This window comes from Epargyreus clarus, unplaced genomic scaffold, assembly GCF_041222505.1.
Source record: "Epargyreus clarus isolate Ecla_fem2 unplaced genomic scaffold, WU_Ecla_fem_2.2 ptg000034l, whole genome shotgun sequence".
NCBI classification, from domain to species: Eukaryota; Metazoa; Arthropoda; class Insecta; order Lepidoptera; family Hesperiidae; genus Epargyreus; species Epargyreus clarus.
Genome location: NW_027332239.1, coordinates 13,744,617 through 13,764,180, shown reverse-complemented (window position 1 = coordinate 13,764,180; position 19,564 = coordinate 13,744,617). Strand labels below are relative to the sequence as shown.

Genomic DNA, 19,564 nt, shown 5'->3' with positions numbered 1-19,564 from the left:
GAAATTTTAATGTCAACCTACGAACAAATGAACGCCTGACCAAACTAAATTTATGAAAAACTAATATAACTATATTTTGAGTAAACGTAACTCGTTTTCAAAAAGATTGTTATTCAAAATGGCGGGATATATCGCAATGAGATGCAAACATGAGTCGCCATTGTGTATGTTTCTTTATTGACACAAGTTATACCTACTTTTATCTATTTTATTATAAGTATAATCCGCGCCAAACCAAGTAAAGTCCGCTCTGAAGTTGTTACGAGCAGGTGTAGTCATACAATTTGCTATGGCGACACGATTCATTTCTATATTCAGCTCAATCGACCATGTTGTTTTATATTTTTAACATGAAGTTTTGAAAATGTGTTAGTAATATAGGCTATATTTTTAAGCAGTCGTTCTTTTTTTGTTTGTACATAAAAGCTTTAGCTCAGGGCACATTTAATCAGGCGTCAATTTGTTGGTAGCTATCATGATTTAGCACGCAAGTCGACACGGATGACATAGCATCGTGTCAATGAAAATGTACAACGCGTTTTTCCTTACTTGTCTTATTTCTTACATAATTATGAAATCGATAATTATATACCTTCTTAATAAACATGGGCTTATTGAGACATTTGGAAGAACTAGTGTTTGGAATACAGAGTGAAGACAATCATCGAGTTACGCCCGTTATTTATAATCAATCTGTCCAATGTTTCTCCTACCAGAGATCGAAATTTGACTATTTGTACCTACGACACTTAAGTTACGTTTCGATCTATGTTAGACAAACACTAGATAGATCAATTATCAATAACGAGCGTTAGTGATTGTCATTATAAAATTATTGTCATGAGTTTAAGCACCTCGTCAAGAGATGGCGCCACACCTTCCTGAATTATATTGAAGCTTTCTCTTGCATATATACAAACTCCGAACTGAGACAATCGAATCAGAATTTTATCAAAAATAAGATAAGTGATGAAAAACTGACCACATTGTACGTAACATAGTTTCTGGTACGAAACTTGAGCTTTGGCATATAACGGGTAGATCCATATACCTCATTTACTAATGTAAGTATAGTCCGCGCCAAATTGCTAGTCCGCTATGAAGTTTTCGCGTGCAGGTGTAGCCAGAGAGCCAATGCGGTGGAACATAACTACAAGCATATACTCCGCAGCAACGTAAGGGCAAACTGACTGCGCTATGTGCCCGCGGGCGAGAGCAGCGGGGGGTGCCGGGGCTCCCGCGGTGTCTTCGTCCCGCTAATATCTACAATTTGTTGTTACGACGCGACTCGTTTCTATATCGGAGCGGACTAGCAGTTTAGCGCACAGTGAGCGCCTTATACCTTACACACTTCATACATGAATTATCATTAACAAGCTTCATAAACATACACGATAATGTCAAGTGACAGCTGTCAACGAACTGTCAGTCTGACATCCTTTGATTATTTTTACTCTGTTCGCTACATTTGTATAATGACGTATGCTACTATATTTGTAATAAGGGATGATTTCCATAATTAATATTTACACTTAATAATATAATGTTATATAGAAGACCAGATGAGAAAACTGACTCTTAAGCAGAGGGTCTAAAACATTTGAAAAAAAGAGATTTATATATAGACAAAAATATTACGGTCTTATTCGTAAAATGTCTTATAGCACTATTATAGTAGGGCCTTTATAAGTTATAGAAGGCTTATAGAACGGTCTAATGCCTAAAATGCGTTTATGAATAACACTTTTGACACTGGTACTATAGCTTTAGAAATGCTATAACTTTTTATAAATAAGACCGTTAATTTTTATCTTTTTATAGACCTATAGTGGACTCCTAAGAAGTCCGCTAACAAAAAGGATCTCGACATTAGCGCCACCTACCAGGTCCTATCTGAAGCAAGATTACACCAACCACACACAAAACATTCAGAAATCGGTCGAGTTTCGGAGATTAACGCGTACGAACATAATGACACATGATTTATATACATTAAGAAAATTTGGTTACTATCAATATTATTTTTTTCGTTACGTCAGCCATTATGTTACAACTGTGTAACATAATTCTTAGTACCTTTAAAACGAGTTTAGTGAAAGATTCACGCGTTATTAATAACCAATCTATCCATGTTTTGCCTACCAAAGATCAATATTTGACAATTAAAAAACTCTTTCTACACAGCCGCTAAGAATCCCTTTGTTGCGGTTGTCATGGACACACACAAAGACGTATACACAAATAACCAGACCTAGAATTCTAAATTCATGATTCAGACCTGTCTGATCGAGAATCGAACCCGGAGCCCTATACTTTTCAGACCATAAAATTGACCGCTCCGCCACGCGGGTCGCCCAATTCCTTCATCCTAGACACAGTTTTCAATCTTCGGCAGGTAAAGCTAGGATAGATTGGTTATCAACAACGTGCGTGAGTAGCTCAAGGTTCGCACCAGTACTCGTGGTTGTGGCGGGGGCATCATGTGGGGTCGAGCGTGGAGCTCAGGTTGCGCAAACGCTCCAGGCCGGACAGTAGCTCCCTGGAATAAGAGGAATGGGTGTTAAGCTGGTGTCAAGTATAGATCACGCTAAAGATCTAGTCCGTTCTGAAGTTTTTGCGTGCAGGTGTAGTCAGCGAGCCAATTCGGTCGAATACAACTACAAGCATATACTCCGTAGCAACGTAAGGGCACGCTAACTACGCTATGTGCCCGCAGGCGAGAGCGGGCAGCAGAGGGTGCTGGGGCGGTCCCGCTGATATCTACAATTTACTGTTGCGACGCGATTCGTTTCTATATTTAGAGCGGACAAGGAGTTTGGCATGGATTTTACAAAGTATAATATGATAAGTACTAAGAGGTAGTAGTGCTGTGCTAGTGTTGATGTTAGTTGCAGTGGCAGTGTTGAGGGTAGTGGTAGTGATAGTGGTGTTGTTTAATTAAACATAGAAAATTGATAACATATTGTATAAAAAAGTCTAAGATAGGCAAATCATTTGAAAGATTGAATGTGAATAACATGTGTCAACGGCTACGTACCGCAGCGAGGTCTCGGCGACGGCGGAGGCGCCGCGCAGGTCGCGCGCGGCGGCGGCCTGCCGCGACCGCAGCGCCCGGGCTTCGCCCTGCGCCGCTGACAGCTCCTCCTGCAACACATACACAATTATTATGAGCAGCAAAAGAGTTTGCAGTCCATTAAGTTAAGATTAAAACTACTTCGGAACAATCCACTACAAATATGTAGGATGCGGATGCCTCTGCATCCGCACGCCTCTGCGTGCAGATGCAAAAAAATAAACATATATACCACCATACCACCATCAACACGTGTTTCACTCCAAAACGGGGCATCATCAGGGTAAGTTGAATCGTAGGGTAACAGTTAATCATTAAGTCCACCTGATGGTGAGTAACTGCCTAGCGTGACTCGTTGCTATGCTCATATGTAAGCCAGCCGACATCATTTTGAAGGTAGTAGAACCCTTTGGGGTTCGACTCCAGCGGTACGAGCGTCACACCTATTTCTGCCTCATAACAATGGTATTAAATGCTGCTGTATTCTAGTTTGAAGGGTGTGTTAAAGCAGACATACTTTTCAGAGACGTTTCAGTTTCATCCTCAGGTGTAGCAGCGTGTCTGTGGCTACCCTCAAGTAGGAATATCTAATCCTACCAGAGGTTGATTCCAGATGTCCATGAGCGGCAGTAGCCACTTACGATCAGGCAAACTGCATACTCGTCTGTTACTCCTATATTATAAAAAGAAAATCCACAGTCTTTCACCAAAACGCAAGAATTGCTTCACGCTCACCCAGATCGAACCATACTTTACCAACCATAATTCGAAATTAAGTTCAGAATTCCTTAAACCATTAAGAAGTTAGCACAACCATCTATAACCCAAATTTTAATAATACTGAAGTTCTATTAGAAATACATATCACATTTATAACACATACCTTTAACCTTCTAATTTCATTCCTCAATCTTGTAACTGTTGCATCATTGTCGCCTGATCTCGCCTGTAAATAAATATAAATAAAAATATTAACAGGGATACAAAAAATGGGTCAACCATAACTACGGGACATTGACACAATATTCATCATAAATTAATAACATTTGTTTATTTGGCAACGTTTTTTTTGTCGTTAACTTCGCTTGCTTGTCAGCAATTTTAACGATTTTTTAGGAACTTTAACTGTTGAGTTTGGCGACGCAGATTTTTGGAGTATGCAACACTGTTCGTCTAAGTCACGCGAATTAGTACAATTTCTTATTTTTCCCTACCGCATACCGGTGAGCGCGCCTCAATAATGTATTGATACTGTAAACTGTAAAACAATGTAAAAACATTGTTTTACAGTTTCAGAAGGTTTAGCGACTTCTAAGATTGAGTTTGGCGACTCATATCTTTGTAATTTCTCTTAAAACTTTGCAATGAATTTCACTTAGAATAAAAATAACACATCTGTTTGATTTTGATACGTTTTTACGTTTAACAAGTTGTAGTTGGAAACACTGTTCGCAATTCGGTGACGTGAACTAATATGATTCCAACCCTACCAATAGCACATCGCCCAGCGTCCAAATATTCCACACTACAATAGCCTATAGTTTCCGAAGGTCCCCTCACCCCGTCGCTGGCGTCGGCGAGGTCGCGGTCGGCGCGGCGCGCCCGCAGCGCCGCCTCGGCCGCGCGCGCCGCCGCCGCCTCGGCGCGCAGCAGCGAGGCCGCCTCGCGCGCCGTCTGCGCCTCGTCCTCCGCGCGCGACCGCCGGCTGCGCTCCGTGAACAACTCCGATCTACCGAACAACCAATTACAGATTCTATAAAGGACATACAGACAAACACTCATTTTTATATAGTATAGATTTGTACTTGTGGATTCTATAAATTTAAATGCATTTCGGGTAAAGTTCGCGTCAAACTTCGAGTCCGCTCTCAATATAGAAACGAGTCGCGTCGCAACAGCAAATTGTAGATATTAGCGGGACGAAGACTGCGCGGGATCCCCCCGCACCCTCCGATGCCCGCACTCGCCCCCGGGCACTTAGCGCAGTTAGTGTGTCCTTGCTGTTGCTACGGAGTATATGCTTGTAGTTATGTTCCACCGCATTGGCCCTCTGACCACACCTACACGCAACTACTTCAGAGCGGACTAGAAGCTTGGCGCGATCTTTACCCGAAATGCATTTAAATTTATAGAATCCACAAATAAAAATCTATATTACATATAAAAAATGAATGTTTGACTGTATGTCCTCTATAGAATCGTAATAAACTATGCATTTGATCATATGAAGATCTTTAGTGTACATGTGCCCACGAAGGTTTCTAAGTTGGCACGACTAATTTTACGATAGCAAAATTGGTACATTTATAAATATGTAACATAATTATAAATGAACCAAATTTTAACCGCTGATAAAACTACTCTTTACATACATGCGTAAACAATTACCGGATAAATAGATGAATTGTAAAATTAATTATTTACTACAAGGAAACTTACCCGCTAAAAAAAACATATTGCATATTTTAATTATGTACGACGTAAAAGAAATAAATTGAATAATTATAAAAATATTCATAGCTTACGTAATTATTCGCCTAAAATTACATTTTGAACTTTGTTTGAATGTGCATAAATGAATGTTTTATTTTATTACAATTATACATACGTATTTACCATTCTTTACCTACTCTCCAATTACAGGTTTGCTCGTAGATATTTCTTAGAGAAATAAGTAGCACCTTTGTTCATATGCGTTTTTACAAGGAGAGCTTGTATAAATAGACAATTAAATTAATTACAATGTATATATTATATAGCTAGTTTATGCTCACATCTAAGTTTTAGTCCGTACATAATTGTTTAAATAAATAAAATGATCACGCCAGACGATTCGCGTGGCAGAGTTACCACCGATATGAGTGTAAAAGAAAGAGCCTGTTATTTAATTCGATATTTTCTAATTCATATACTTTCACATTTTTTATGCTCACATTTTAAAATAGGTAATATAAGAGATAGAAAATTCTATTTATTTACTTCTAAATATCCACAACTTTATATTCTTTAGCTATATTCCTTGACCAAAAGTTTAGTAATTGTGTCTGTTAACGAGATTTCACCAAGCATTGCAAGCTTTGAAGGTGGTAGGACCCTTAGTGGTTCGACTCCGGCGGCACCACCGCTACACCTATTTCTGCCTCATAACAGCTGTGTTAAGCGCTCCTGTGTTCTGGTTTGAAGGGTGTGGTAAGGGAGACATACTTTTCCGAGGCGTTACAGCTTAGTCCTCAGGGGTAGCGGCGCATCTGTGCCGACCTCAGGTAGGAATATCTAATTCTATCTGGGGTTCATTACAGATGTTCATGGGCGCCAGTAGCCACTTACCATCAGGTGTACTGCATACTCGTCTGCTTCTCCTATATTATAAGAAAAAGTATATGTTTCTGTTAACGAGATACCACCAAGCATCCACGGAGGAGTGCTACCCACCTGGTCCTCTCCAGCTCCGCGATGATCTGCTGCAGCTGCTCGTCCTGGTGCTCGGGCTCCGGCGACGTGCGGCCGGGGTGCACCGGCAGGAAGTCCGGCAAGCGCATCGCCTCCGCACCTGCAACGCCACGACACTTCTATTACCAGGGGGTAATGAGGTGGTATGTGAGACAATATGTGAAAACTTATAATAGGCTTTCCTTTTCTATAATAGTGCATTTTTATGTTAATTTAGTAAGCTGTAAGTTTTCCAAATAAATAAATATAACCCTTTGTGGCAACAATGGAGGCATCACCGCTACACCTATTAATGCCTTAAAACAGCAGTGTTCAGCGCTGCTTTGTTATAGTTTGACTGGAGTGGTAGATTACTCATGCAAGGCGGTGTAATGTGGTCAGGGGTAAAGAGTGTAAGGATGCATCTATGATTGGCTGGAGGTAAGGTAGACTATAAGGATGCATCTCAGGTTCGGCCTCAGGTTTCCTAATTCTGTATCAAGTTAATTATAGACATCATGACTGAAAAAAGTACAGATATAAACAAACGATCAAACTGAATTTTGATTTTTCCCTAATACATGTTTTTTATGCAACTAGTCTGTCATGGAAAGTTCCCAGATTCCATCCGCAACCAAGAATAAGCAATAATAAAAAGGCAAAATCTTAGAGAACGAAAGCAAAATTATATTTGAATATTTATAAAATGTGTGGCACGTGTATTTGAGCATTTGTACAAAGTCCGAATATATTTAGTGGCCTCTCGTGCGTAAGTGTTATTACTGCGCACAGATTTAAATTTTTTGTTCAAAGTTGTGCATACTTGAACTTTACCATCCCGTCTAGATATTCATGCGACCATCAATCTCATTACGGCACTGCGCAAGTGTGAATACTGCGCAAAGATTTGTAATTTTTATGCGAAGTTCGAATACTTAGACTTTACAACCCCGTTTAGATATTCCAGCAGCCATCAATCTCATTACGACTGCGCAAGTGTGAATAGTGAATACTGCGCACAGATTTGTAATTTGTGCCCTGATTACGCTAATGATGTCAAAGTACCCATACAAAGGTCACGGCGGGAGTCGTTCGTCATTCATTCAATATAATTAGTTTTTCAATACTGCCAATCGTTTGTATGTTAATGTTATCGGTGAAAAATACCTATTATATGTTAAGTAATATTAGACGAAGTTGTTTTTATTAGAAATAGCATGCGAATGTACAATCAACCTGTTGGTAATGACCGTATGAGGCGACCCTCGTATGTAAAACAGCACCCAGTGTATTCCACCGAAATGCAAACGCTGTTTCAAGCTAGAAATGAGTGTGGCGGTGTTCCTCGTACGCCCTCATAAATTATTTTTCTACGTATAATCCAAGTAAGCAGTGGCTACCACAACACCGCCGTATGTGATCTTCATCTAAATATATATAACTCAAAGGTGACTGACTGACGTAGTGATCTATCAACGCACAGCCCAAACCACTGGACGGATCAGGCTGAAATTTGGCATGCAGGTAGATGTTATGACGTAGGCATCCGCTAAGAAAGGATTTTGATCAATTCTAACCCCAAGGGGATAAAATAGGGGATGAAAATATTACTACGATACGCGAGCGTAGCCGCGGGCAAAAGCTCGTTGATCTACAAATTTAAGCAAGGTCGGGCGCGGTAGGGTGTTGAATGGGTGGCCGGAGGATTCGGGCAGTCAAGCGTGGGCCCTGCTTGTTATCGTGGTCCTGCTGGATTGTATTAAAACTATCCGTGTTGGAATAGCGTAGCGCAGTACGCTCCAGACCTGACTAAGACGCCAACGGGTGGTCGATGCTATCGTACCGAACTTTCGGGCTTGGCTCATTGCCAAAGGTCGTGTCACCTTCAGGTTGACCCAGATACTCACCGGACATGGCTGTTTCGGTGAGTATCTGAACAGGATACAGAGGGAGGAGACTGCCCAGTGCCATCATTGCGGGCACCACGAGGATTCCGCACAGCACACGCTGCAGTACTGCCCAGCGTGGGAGTCTCAGCGGCGGATCCTCGTGTCAAAAGTGGGACCGGACCTGTCTCCAGCCGCCATTGTTGGAGCGATGGTTCAGCGCAGCGAAGCCTGGGAAGGCATGATCACCTTCTGCGACATAGTCATGTCCGCGAAGGAAGACGCCGAGCGAGCTAGGGAGCGCGCTGAACCCGCTCGGAGGAGGAGTCGCCGCGGGCGTAGATAACGTCCACCGGCGCGGTGTCCCTGTAGTTCCGGGACCAGAATAGGGCTACGGTATCCCCTGCCTGTCGTAAGAGGCGACTAAAAGGGGCTTCCGGGGTTGCGGGCGACAAGAGTGGGAGCTCGAACTGCCCGGCTAGTGACCCCGGGAAGGACGGCGGTATGTGTGGTCGCATACCGTCGTGCCCACCAGACGGTGTGGCGAGCGTCAAGCTCACCTGAGCAGAGCCCGATGGGGCAACGCGCTAAGAGGACTCCGGTTGCGTTCCTTTGGAGATCCCGGAGTTCTCTACGCAGCGCCGAGGACGGCCACCGGGGGGGTTTTAGTGCGGTAAGAATCCCACATAACCCCGTGCCGCTCCCACGGCATAGGGTACCTTTTGAAGGTTTCCCCCTCGTAACCAAAAAAAAAAAAAAAAAAAAAAAAGACCTGACTAAGAAGTAGGAAGACCAGTGCCCAGCGAGGGGACTTATAGGTTTCACAGCCACTTACGGTAGAACGATAACATTAGGAGAATATTTCCTAATTCATTGATTAATACATAAATTCAATTGATTTAATGTAACTGAAGGAATGAGGTAAATACATGATCTAAGTACATAACAGTTCAAAGAAAGTAAAATCTGTTGGATGGAAAGCTCGTTTTTATACTTAAAACTTATAAAAAAGAATAATTGCAATAAAAATTGGTGTATCAACTTTCATAAACCAACAAACAATTGTGTTTGAGGCGCGAATTTGTCACGAAGACATAAAGGCACCTATTGGTACGGAAATGTTATTGTAGTTAGCACACAGCGCACGCACCGTCGATGGCGAAATTCAATACGCATACGGCGTCGCATTATAGTGAGCGATTGCTAACATATTTACTACTGTGTTCAGGTTTACGATCGATGATGAAGGGACGGTTCATAAACAACCCGAACTACGAAGGCCAACAACCAGACTTCTTAAAATATAGCCTATGCTCTTCCTACAATTGAGACGAATCCGAAGACACCTCATATGTCAAAATCTGTCAAGCCGTATGCTGTCAATGGCTACAGGCGTGCCTAAGAATGGGACATAAATATTACCTCTGCATTGGAGTAAAAATAGAGCAGTAAAAGATCTGGCCGCGTTCGATAGGGGCAGGGGTTCGAAACTCTGGCACGCACCTCTTATTTTTCGAATGTATTAAAAAATAATTATCATTTGTTGTAACTTTATACAATTACATCACGATAATAACAAGTTTCCATTCCCATCGAAGCACAGAAATGTGGACTTTTAATTTCACAAGTGTCTCTGGTAATCCTTATTTTTTATGTTTCTCTACAAGGATGGATATTTATGCCACTCAAAATAGAAAGTGCTTATGATCTACTCTGCTACAATAGCAAGTGTGAATTATTAGGTTTATACATCTCTGAAAACTTCAAAAAGCCCTTGAACATTTATATTTGCTCATGAACAACCCTTTACTGTCCCACTGCTGGGCACCGGTTTCGTTTCAGAGTGAGACGATTCAGATTGGTATACTACCTTGAGAACCATTATTATTTTTAAAGAACTCTGAGACATGCTTCAAATTCAAAGGATAATATTAATCACCCAATGAATAATAATGCATATTACCTTATGACATATTATAATTTAATCAATGTTTATTAAGATGCATATAACTAATTGCTTAATTATGCAGTTAATTATATATAATAGCTTATTTTTCCATAATTAATATTGTATATAGAGATTTTATAAAATGATAAATACATCAACTATACCAAGTGCTAATATGCTCAAATGAAATAACTTTAGTTTATATTTTTGCACTATGTTATAAAATTACAAAGTTGTTTTATTGTAGTGTGAGTTTTGACTAGTTATCAATGTGTAGTGTGTGTGTGTAAACACAATCACAATCCAAATGACTTTGTATGTGTGAATGACTTAGCTTTAAACCAGCTCAAATATCTAGATTTCATGAAAAAGTATTTGAGTTACTAATCAAGGTCACAGTTTATAAACAGTATTGTAGTTTTTTGGTCAAAGAACACACAAAGACTGGATATTTTTAAGTGCTGGATAAATGTATCTATAATTGGTAGAGATCATGGGCAGACATTGACTTAACCTGTCACCCCATTTATAGCTCTTGTTGAAATAATAATTAATGTGAGCAGTGGCAGAGTAAGGTCATCGAAGGTCTTGGTCAAAAAGTTTCAGGGTGTCGGCGACTAACTAACGTTATTTAATTAAGAATTGTAATTAACTTGTTTTTTATGTCCGTCTGAATATGTTTTTATATGTTGAATAAGAAAAATACATTACGTAAGTTTTAAGTTTAGGGGTAAGACACGGTAGATGGCGCTATCGGTCACATTTGTTGTATTTTATTAGAGTTTTTAGGTATTTTTATGAAAATAGTATTCAAGGTTAGGTTTTTGAGTTTTATACATGTTTTATGTTTTTAAAGTTTATGTTATCTCCTAGAATATGTTTCTAGCTTCATATTGATGTAAGTTTAGTCAGAATCAATTGTGATAATTTCGAGATAATTAGGAATATTGACATGTAAAATTACGTAAGATGTACATTTTTGGAATATTTTCACGAATAACTTTGTAATCAATTTAGGTATGATAATGTAACTTATGTAGCTAGATAGGGCTAATTATAAGGATTCCAACAATGTATAACACATATATGTAAATTTTGGGAATCAATAAAGAATGAGTGAAAACTAGGTCAGCCAAAGTGAAAATGACACGAAAATGGGCCCAAAAAAGCGCGGCTCTCTTTACGGTATTGCTCTGGGGTAGCTCAGAAAACCAGTTTTCCGGCCTAAGCATGGTCTCAGCAGAGAAGAATAAGAAGAAGACTCCCGAAGAAGAAGAAGACTCCCGAAGAAGAAGAAGACTCCTGAAGAAGAAGAAGACTCCTGGGAAGAAGAAGACTCCTGGGGAAGAGAAGGAAGATCTGAAGACGGAAGCGTTCCTGTTCAAGAAGAGGAAGTAGGGGTTAGGTCGGGATAGGGAAGAGGCTTTGGCTGGCCTACACTCTTGTTTCTATTGCACGTCAATTATTGTTTCTATTGCACGTCACCCCTTCCCCACACCTACCCTCTCTACGGCACGGGACAGGCGCAACTCCCCGACGCGACGACTATCACCACGAGCGGGCTTCCGGCGCCGGACGGAAGAAGGCCGTCCGTACAACATCACGCCCGCACCCCTATACGGTCGCAGGTTAGGTGGCGGCGTGGCATACCACCACACCGCCGAACACAGCGCCCCGCGACAAACAGCTGGTCCTTCGAGCCGGATCATCGTGCTAGTCGTCATATCGTCGGGTTACTGACGCCGTCATGCCAATCACACGGAGCCAGAGGGGAACCTCGCCGCCGAACCAGTCGACTGCGCCCCGCGCCACGGAAAGCGCGCAGGGGACAACTGACTCTTCGGGGACATCGGGCACCGCAACTGAGGGTACGCTTACAACATATGAGTCTAGAGTCACTTCAGGCACCTTGGCGACTGTTCCAGCTGCTCCAGGTGTTCCAGCTGCTCCAACTGCTGCAACAGCTGGAACCCGGAAAACGCGGTCGGTGAAATCGACGAAACGTCGGGAGATGGAAGCCAAGCTGGAATTGGCGCGCCGACAGCTGGAAGAAGCAAAGGCAGCTGCAGAACTCGCCAAGGCGCAGTGGGAGCTGGTCCAGGTGGAGAATGAAGAGTCCGAGGTCGAGGATGAAGACTGGTCGCATAACGCGAACATCCACACGTGGGTGCAGTCGACGGTGGAAAGGATGTCCGGGGAGGGGCATCAGGGGGAGGTGTCCGGGGAGGGGCACCGACTGGGGGCGTCCGGGGAGGGGCGAGCCAGTCAACCTCCAGTCACTATCGTCAAGCCTGCGGACCAAGCGGAACCTTCAAGCAACGGGACCAAGGAATTGGCTGAGGCCATCATGAAGGCCATTAGTGTTGCTCCGAGGAATGCATCGCAACCTAACTACGTACATGAATTACCCGACTTCGATGGAAGAAGCGAAGAATGGATCGCCTTCAGGACGGTTTATGAGGACACCGCACCGCTGTTTACGGATGCACAGAATATGGCGCGGCTGCGGCGGTCAATTAAGGGCACGGCAAGGGAGGCTATCAAGAGCCTATTATATTCAGAGTGCCCTCCTGAAGAAGTAATAGAAGCTCTTCGTCGAAGGTTCGGAAGACCAGAAGCCCTGATCCTGATGGAACTGGAAAAGGTAAAGAATCTTCCTAGGATCAACGAAAATGCGCGCGACATCTGCGTGTTCGCCAGTCAAGTGAACAACACCGTCGCGACAATACGGGGGCTAAGAAGACCGCAGTATCTACACTCACCGGAAATGGTAAGGATTATCGTGAGCAAGATGCCGGCGGTATTGCAGTATCGGTGGTACGACTTCGCCGCCGACGCAGAAGATCAAGATCCAGACCTGGTGCATTTAATGAAGTTCCTCAACAGGGAAGCGGACCGGTGTGGACCATACGCGACGCAGGAGACTACGCAGCAGCCGCGCCAGCCTCCCAGACGTCAATTCACGAACACCACGTCCGAACAAATAGAAGAAAAGAAGAGCTGTCCACATTGCCAGTACGAGCATCACCTCTTCGAATGTCGCAAATTTCTACAGCTGCCAATGAAGGAACGGTGGGACGTCGCTACCAAGTCGAAGATGTGTTTCAAGTGTCTTCAAGGACGACACCGGAAGGAAACATGTCGGCGTCCACCGTGCAAGTCATGTAAGCGGTGGCATCACTTCGTGCTTCATGAAGAACGATGGGATCACCCGAAGCCCGAAGAGAAGAAAGAAATTGCGAATAACGTCATGCTCCCGGTGAACACTGCAAGGACAGCGAAGGCATATTTGAAGATGGTTCCTGTTGAGCTATATGGACCAAAGGGAGCTGCCCGGATCCTGGCGTTACTGGATGAGGGGTCAACTGTCACGCTTCTCGACTCTGCGGTTGCAAGACAAATCGGCCTCAAAGGACCCGTGGAAGCACTCACCTTGGAGACCGTAGGTGGGAAGACCATCTCCAAGCAAGACTCAATGAAGGTCAACGCCAGATTGAAAGGAATGCACCAGACCAAGAAGAGAACCATCTCTGGGGCCCGTACGATAGATGACATCAACCTGACGCCTCAGAGGTTGGAAATAAGAAGGATCGAAGAATGCGCTCATCTCAAGCCAATGTCGAAACAATTGTATTATGAAGAAGAATCACCCAAGTTGTTAATCGGACAAGACAATTGGGAGCTCATCGTGTCCAGAGCCACACGCAAAGGGAAAAGAGGTCAACCCGTAGCATCATTGACCTACCTAGGGTGGGTGCTACACGGGTCCGATGGAGCAGCATCAAGACCTGTGAACTTCGTAACCTGCGCGCACGTGTCTTCTAAAGAAGAGGATTTGGAAAAGGTCATCAAGGAACATTTCGCCGTGGAATCGTTAAGGATCCAGCCACGTCGACCGACCACAGACATAGAAGAAAGGGCTCTGGCAATTTTGGAAGAAACGTCCAAGAGATTGGACAATGGGCGCTTCGAGACCGGCTTGCTATGGAAAAACAAGGAAGGGAAAATGCCCGACAGTTACAAGCAAGCGGAAAACCGGTTAAGGAACATCGAAAAGAAACTGGATGGGGATCCGGCACTGAAGCAGGTGTATGAAAGTCGGGTAAAGAATCTCGATAGTAACGACGCAACGAGGGACGTGCCCAAGGACTTCGGGAGCGGACACAGATGGTTCAATGGACCTTCGTTCCTAGCACAAGAGGAGGAATATTGGCCGGAATCACGTACTGTCAAGGCGGAGCACACGGGAGAAGAGAAGGAGAGGTCAACTGTGGGGGCAACAAAGCCCGTTGATCGGCATCCAACTCCGAACCCAGTCAAGTTCTCAAGTTGGACTCGACTAGTAAGAGCGACCGCAAGGGTACTACAGTTCGTCGACCTGTGCCGAAAGAAGAAACACGCAGTGAACGTGTCCCGCAAGTCTGAGCGTCAAGATCCTACCTGGAAAAGAAATAAGAAGAAAGCCAAGGTAGCAATGAAGCCCGTGAACAAGAACACCCAAGAAAGAAGATTCATTCCCCTCGAACCCGACCAAATAAGAGAAGCCAAAAAGATCCTATTACGAAGAAGCCAAGAAGAGAGCTTCCAAGACGAAGTACGCTGCGTCAAGAAGATGAAGCCATTCGAGAAGAATAGCAGGCTTAAGAAATTGGATGTCGTCATGGAAGATGGACTACTACGACTCCGAGGAAGAATCGACGCGGCAAGACGCACTCGGCAAGATAAGAAACCTGTGGTGTTAAACAGCAAGCACCACATCACCAGACTGCTCATCGCGTACTACCATGAAGAATTCAACCATGGTAACCACGCGACGGTGATCAACGAGTTGAGGCAGCGCTACTGGATCCTGGGACTACGGTCTGCGGTGAGGGCGACGGTTCATCGGTGTCAGTGGTGCAAGGTGTACCGCGGCACGGCACGACTCCAGCCGATGGGGAATCTCCCGCTGGAACGGTTGCGGCATGGGGAACCGCCGTTCACATGCACCGCCGTGGACTATTTCGGGCCCATGAGCATCACGGTGGGTCGGCGTCATGAGAAGAGGTGGGGCGCTCTGTTTACGTGCCTCACAACCAGAGCCGTCCACGTGGAACTGGCAGCATCTCTGTCAACGGACTCCATGATCCTGGCGCTAAGAAGAATGGCAGCAAGAAGGGGGATGCCGAAGACGATCTTCAGCGACAACGGTACCAACTTCGTGGGGGCCAACAAGGAACTTCAAGAAGCCCTCGCCAGCCTCAACAAAGAAGACCTCATCACCACAGCCGAGCGGATGAGCATCAGGTGGAAATTCATACCACCTGGGGCTCCGAACATGGGCGGGGCATGGGAGCGCCTGGTCCGTTCCATCAAAACGGCCTTGGCGGTTACCCTCAAGGAAAGGCATCCCAAGGAAGAAGTCCTGCACACTCTGCTATTGGAGGCGGAGCACCTGGTGAACTCAAGACCTCTTATCGAAGCCGACGAAGACAACGAAGAAGGTGCCCTCACTCCCAATCACTTCTTAATTGGGAGATCCTGCGGCACAAGATTGGGGACATTCACCGACGAAGACCTCACCGGCCGGCGCACATGGAGGACTGCGCAGCGACTAGCCGACCACTTCTGGAGCAGATGGGTGAAAGAGTATCTTCCAACTCTGATCCCGAGAAGAGTCGACGCGAGAGCTGCCACAAGAGATTTGCAGTGTGGAGACACGGTCCTGATAGTGGACTCCACGCTGCCACGAGGAGCCTGGCCGCGGGGTGAGGTGGTCCGAACCTTCCCTGGGCCCGACGGTCGCACCAGGGTACTGGAGGTGCGCACTACAGGGGGCGTGTTGAAACGTCCCAGCTCCAAGTTGGTGCTACTGGTACCAGCACGACGTGATGAAGAGCAAGCGGTCGACGACACAGGCGGTGGAACATCGACCAGTGAGCCAGACTGCGGGGAGGCGGTCGTCACGTCGAAGCCACGAGCATGGAGTCGCCGGGCCAGGAGTTGGTGCTACGCACGAGGGGGAGGATGTCGGCGACTAACTAACGTTATTTAATTAAGAATTGTAATTAACTTGTTTTTTATGTCCGTCTGAATATGTTTTTATATGTTGAATAAGAAAAATACATTACGTAAGTTTTAAGTTTAGGGGTAAGACACGGTAGATGGCGCTATCGGTCACATTTGTTGTATTTTATTAGAGTTTTTAGGTATTTTTATGAAAATAGTATTCAAGGTTAGGTTTTTGAGTTTTATACATGTTTTATGTTTTTAAAGTTTATGTTATCTCCTAGAATATGTTTCTAGCTTCATATTGATGTAAGTTTAGTCAGAATCAATTGTGATAATTTCGAGATAATTAGGAATATTGACATGTAAAATTACGTAAGATGTACATTTTTGGAATATTTTCACGAATAACTTTGTAATCAATTTAGGTATGATAATGTAACTTATGTAGCTAGATAGGGCTAATTATAAGGATTCCAACAATGTATAACACATATATGTAAATTTTGGGAATCAATAAAGAATGAGTGAAAACTAGGTCAGCCAAAGTGAAAATGACACGAAAATGGGCCCAAAAAAGCGCGGCTCTCTTTACGGTATTGCTCTGGGGTAGCTCAGAAAACCAGTTTTCCGGCCTAAGCATGGTCTCAGCAGAGAAGAATAAGAAGAAGACTCCCGAAGAAGAAGAAGACTCCCGAAGAAGAAGAAGACTCCTGAAGAAGAAGAAGACTCCTGGGAAGAAGAAGACTCCTGGGGAAGAGAAGGAAGATCTGAAGACGGAAGCGTTCCTGTTCAAGAAGAGGAAGTAGGGGTTAGGTCGGGATAGGGAAGAGGCTTTGGCTGGCCTACACTCTTGTTTCTATTGCACGTCAATTATTGTTTCTATTGCACGTCACCCCTTCCCCACACCTACCCTCTCTACGGCACGGGACAGGCGCAACTCCCCGACGCGACGACTATCACCACGAGCGGGCTTCCGGCGCCGGACGGAAGAAGGCCGTCCGTACAACATCACGCCCGCACCCCTATACGGTCGCAGGTTAGGTGGCGGCGTGGCATACCACCACACCGCCGAACACAGCGCCCCGCGACAACACAGGGCAAACAGCTCCTTCCACCCCCCCCCCCCCCTTAAGGCACTAGAGAATGTGAGAGATAAATAAACTAAAGCAAAACAAAAATGGTTTTTGAAGAAACACATCAGTACCGGGTTCAAACCCTGGTCAGACGTATGGTGATGGTCTGATATATAAAGGATGAATTTAGACTTCTGTTCCGGGACTGAGTTTTGTGTATTTGTCTATGTAGGTATCCATGGCACCCTCGACACAGGAAAACCTATTAGTATAGATGTCACATTTTTTGAAATCGCAATACAATATGTATCGCATGTGCCAATTTTTATTGGCACTGATATCACATTAGATAATTAACATTAACTTTCCATTGGTCTTGCCAATTTGGGACAATGTGGACTTTTAATTTCACTAACCAATTTAATATTGTGATATAAACTGAATATTTCTAAGTTGCTCTTATTGGTTATATTGAGAAGTTATATAAACCAACCAAATCGACACTCAATGACATTTTACAGCTGATATTCATGTTAATGAGTTAACACTTCCATAATGTTAATGAGTTAACCATTCCATCATTAACACTTTCATGCAGAAAATGTATTGAATAGAGATTTGATGATAATTTTGTTTTAACTTTATTTTTTTCTAAGATATTTTATTTTTTATGCGTAAAATGAAAGTTTTATCACTCATCTTATATGGTTGATTATTTTAATTTAGAGACATACAATCACTTCTACTGTAAAAGGTAATAAAGACAAAAAACACTCACCCGCATTTGGAGGCAGATCCAGGGGAAACGTACTGCGTGGAGACACATTGCGCCTGTCTGCTGGATTCACAGACTCAGTCAGGTCCAGATTGAGGTGCACCGGAAGGTCCAGGGGGATGGGCCCGGCCGCCTCGGCCCCCGCTGGCAGGTCCAGTGGCATGCTCCTCCCCGACGCACCATCAGCCGATGTTGACGCTCCCATGTAAGCCTCATAGTCGTAACTCCTGCTACCTCCATACCCGCTGGCGTTACGCCGCGCCCCCAGCGACAGCGGCGAACCCCCATTAAAACTAGTGTTAAAAGTAAAATCCGGCAGATTATCGAGATCAACAGAAATGGGCCCGTTAGAATTCAAATACGCCTGTTCCACTAGAATGTGATCCTGAACAAAGTCCGGCAATGAGGGGATGCCCAGCGGCTCGGAGGCCAGGTTCGGCCTGTGGTAGAAGGGCACGTCGGAGGCCTCCGAGTAAAAATTATGCTTAGAATCTGTATTGTCCACTACACTAAACAGTATCTCCACGGAACTACTCGAAGACGTGTTATCACTGCTGCGCAGGCAGCCGTCGGCGTGCTTGTCTTTGGCTTGTGTCTCGCCGCGGGCCTTCTCGCGGCGCGGCTCGGCGTGCACGTCCAGCTTGGTGGGCGAGTGCTGCACCGTGTTGGCGTACACCTTCGGCCGCGCGCCGGTGTTCTCGTACGTCGAGTTGCCCGGCAGCGACAGGTCCCGCTTCAGGAAGTGCCGGAACGAGAACGGGTTCTCGTCCCGCCGGATCGCCCCCGTCGATTCTGCAATGAGACCGACGCTTCGAGGTATGCCTTTATATTTAGCGAACAAAAAACGACTTAAAACACTCACTGGACGTCGAAGCCACGGGCTCCGCGCTCGCGCTCTCGCCGTTCTCCTTGCTATCGTACTTCGCCTCCTCGATGCCCAGGTCCGGCTTCGTCACATTTTGCTGGTTCTCTTGCGAGGGGCCCGCTGTGGCTGAATTTTGAGGAGACTTTTTATTCGAAACACCATCTTCATCCTCCGCCATGATAATGAAAATGACAGTTTGATTTTGCGTCCAAGAATCGTTCAAGTCGGTTTATGTTTTGATATGATTACGTTCAGTAAGCGATGAATGCGTTCGGATATTATTCTTACTTTATATCTGTGATTCTTTTACAGCAATAAGAAAATTTTAAGTACTTAATCATCTTAATCTTATAAAATAAATTTGCTTCATACACGATTGTCTAATAATACAATCTAATATCAAAACTTAATTTATGTTTTGACAAAACTGATTAAATTTTTTTTATACATTTGTATTAAAAAACTACGAAACAGAACTGAATTGCGCGGTAATTTTTAAAAGCGTTAATTGCGTAAAATCGTAC

At 44.3% G+C, this 19,564-nt stretch overlaps 2 protein-coding genes across 2 annotated transcripts; one reads left to right on the top strand and one right to left on the bottom strand.

Annotated features, from left to right (window-relative positions):
• Positions 1–1,617: 1,617 nt before the first annotated feature.
• LOC140756191 (uncharacterized) lies at positions 1,618–19,245 on the bottom strand. The gene is made up of 7 exons (XM_073091631.1): positions 19,038–19,245; positions 18,179–18,967; positions 6,506–6,623; positions 4,598–4,802; positions 3,957–4,019; positions 3,038–3,144; positions 1,618–2,539 (listed from the first exon to the last, which is right to left on the bottom strand). The coding sequence occupies exons 1-7, from the start codon at positions 19,216–19,218 to the stop codon at positions 2,479–2,481; spliced, it is 1,524 nt and encodes a 507-aa protein (XP_072947732.1). The 5' UTR covers positions 19,219–19,245; the 3' UTR covers positions 1,618–2,478.
• On the top strand, positions 12,551–16,370 carry LOC140756140 (uncharacterized). Its single transcript, XM_073091580.1, has one exon. It carries the CDS (start codon positions 12,684–12,686, stop codon positions 16,368–16,370), a length of 3,687 nt encoding a protein of 1,228 aa, XP_072947681.1. The 5' UTR covers positions 12,551–12,683.
• Positions 19,246–19,564: the final 319 nt, after the last annotated feature.